Source organism: Prenolepis imparis, unplaced genomic scaffold (assembly GCF_030444845.1).
Source record: "Prenolepis imparis isolate NDT839.2.m4 unplaced genomic scaffold, iyPreImpa1.0 SCAF_11, whole genome shotgun sequence".
Lineage (NCBI taxonomy): Eukaryota > Metazoa > Arthropoda > Insecta > Hymenoptera > Formicidae > Prenolepis > Prenolepis imparis.
The window spans coordinates 15,448,944-15,451,468 of NW_028141169.1; the positions used below are offsets into that span (position 1 = coordinate 15,448,944).

The 2,525-nt window shown below is 38.3% G+C and overlaps 1 protein-coding gene across 1 annotated transcript; it reads right to left on the reverse strand.

The window, feature by feature from the left end:
* Positions 1-994: 994 nt before the first annotated feature.
* Positions 995-1,495, reverse strand: LOC145943226 (protein GVQW3-like). Its single transcript, XM_083050707.1, has one exon. It carries the CDS (start codon positions 1,493-1,495, stop codon positions 995-997), a length of 501 nt encoding a protein of 166 aa, XP_082906833.1.
* Positions 1,496-2,525: the final 1,030 nt, after the last annotated feature.

Below are 2,525 nucleotides of genomic sequence, written 5' to 3' on the forward strand. Positions count from 1 at the left end.
AGCGCATAATTTAAACCGTGATGCAATAATTGAATAAGTAAGCTATTGGTAAGTGACATGTTCAAGTCGAAATAATGGTGGATAATTCAACGGGATCATCTTCAATAACGGCTTCTCTCCGAGGTTGTTGGATCCAAGACGAGAGAATTAAATATTCTATGTCGCCATATCTGAGATGAAGACCTTATTATTGCAATCGGTAGTGTTAGAAATTTATGCTTCGGTATGTATAAACTTACAGATATTTGAATCTCATTTTTGGAGGAGCTGCACATTATCATACAATCACCGTAGATCCGTCTATATGTTGTGAGGATCAGATTACAAACGTATGACTAATGACAAGGCTAAACTGTTTGGTAGCTACGAGGGTGGTTTGAAAAGTCCGTGCAAAAATGAAAACTACTTAATTTTTCGGGATAAACTTTTTTTATTTTTCAACGTAGTCTCCTTTTAGGCTTATACACTTCGTCCAATGCTGCTCCAGTTTGTTGATCCCTTCCAAATAATAAGATTGGTCCAACTCTGCAAAATAGGCATTCGTTTCCGCAATCACCTCCTCGTTTGAATAAAATCTCTTTCCCCCCAGCCATTTCTTCATATTGGGGAACAAGTAGTAGTCCGAGGGAGCCAAATCTGGAGAATAGGGGGGATGCGGAACGAGTTGGAACCTTAATTCCATCAATTTTGCGGCTACAACTACAGATGAGTGAGCTGGTGCGTTGTCGTGATGGAAAAGGACTTTTTTGTGGGCCAATCGTGGACGTTTTTCTTGCAGCTCGGTTTTCAAACGGTCCAATAACGATGAATAATATGCACCTGTAATAGTTTTGCCCTTTTCCAAATAGTCGATGAGGATTATTCCTTGCGAATCCCAAAAGACAGTCGCCATAACTTTCCCGGTCGAAAGAACGGTCTTCGCCTTCTTTGGTGCAGACTCCCCGCTGGCAACCCATTGTTTGGACTGTTCCTTGGTCTCAGGCGTGTAGTGGTCTCAGGCGTGTAGTGGTATCCATGTTTCGTCCACAGTGACGAAACGACGCTTAAAGTCCTGTGGATTCCGCTGAAACAGCTGCAAACCGTCCTTGGAACACCTCACACGATTTCGTTTGTTGTCAACTGTGAGCAATCGCGGCACCCATCTTGCGGATAGCTTTTTCATGCCCAAATGTTGATGCAAAATATTATGTACCCGTTCACTCGAGATGCCCACAGCACTAGCAATCTCGCGCACCTTCACTCTTCTATCATCCATCATCATATCATGGATTTTATCAATGATTTCTGGAGTAGTGACCTCAATAGGACGTCCAGAACGTTCAGCGTCACTTGTGCTCATATGGCCACTCCGAAAATTTTGAAACCACTTATAAACTGTTCTAATCGAAGGTGCAGATTCACCATAATGTTTATCAAGCTTCTCCTTAGTCTTCTGAGGCGATTTGCCTTTCATAAAGTAATGTTTTATCAACACACGAAATTCTCTTTCATCCATTTTTTGGAAATCACTCGACTTTCTCGATTCAAACGAACGCCAAACACGGAGAAATAGACCGATCTGGCTGAAACTTGGTGTGTGTTCTTCCAAGAGATGCTACTAACTAAAAATAACCCCGATACGCACCAGTGGTGCCATCTCTCTGACTTTGCACGGACTTTTCAAACCACTCTCGTATAAAGAGGTCAATATGTATGACAAATAAATAACGACCAAAAACACGTACGCAGAAATCAACAATATATGTGTTAAGTAAAATAATAATAATAAAGTCAAACATAAAAAACGAGTAGTGATGGAATTATATAGTAAATAAAATTAAAATTAAAAATAAAATTAAAATAACGAGGTTAAACGGATAAAATTAAGTATAAATTTACGATTAATATTGTGAAGATAAATCAAGTATATGAGATATGAGAGTAATAAAATGTCGGGATAAAATTATTATTATAAAGGTCTGAACATGAGTATAAGATCCAATAAGCTGATAATTAAAATGAAAAGAAGATACATTAACCGAGAACAAATATGCAAGACAAAACATTATAAAGGAAAAATAGGCGAGAAAAATATAGGTCCGAAAAGTCGCTGAAGCGGGAATTGAACCCGCGTCTTTCGCTTGCCGGGCGACTGCTCTTACAATTATTATTGTATAATAATTGTAAGAGCAGTCGCCCGGCAAGCGAAAGATGCGAGTTCAATTCCCGCTTCAGCGACTTTTCGGACCTATATTTTTCTCGCCTATTTTTCCATTGTAAGTACGAGGTTAATTGATAATTAATCAAATGGAACTCAGTGATCTCAAACCAAGAGATACTGTTCCGAAAAATTAAAAATTAATTTTCGCGCTTGGCTCTATTGGCCGACTTCTATAACATCAGATTTATTCATCGCAGTTATTTAGTAAATATTGAGAGCCGATAAAAAATATTTCTTAAATTATAAAGGAAAATTTCATATTTTCGGGAGTCTATTTATTAGATGCAAATAACTATCCGGCAAAAATCCCGTTTCTGTTTGTAGA

Bases quoted from the DNA above. Each gene is read 5' to 3' on its own strand.
- LOC145943226 (XM_083050707.1), bottom strand. From the start codon at position 1,495: ATGGATGAAAGAGAATTTCGTGTGTTGATAAAACATTACTTTATGAAA.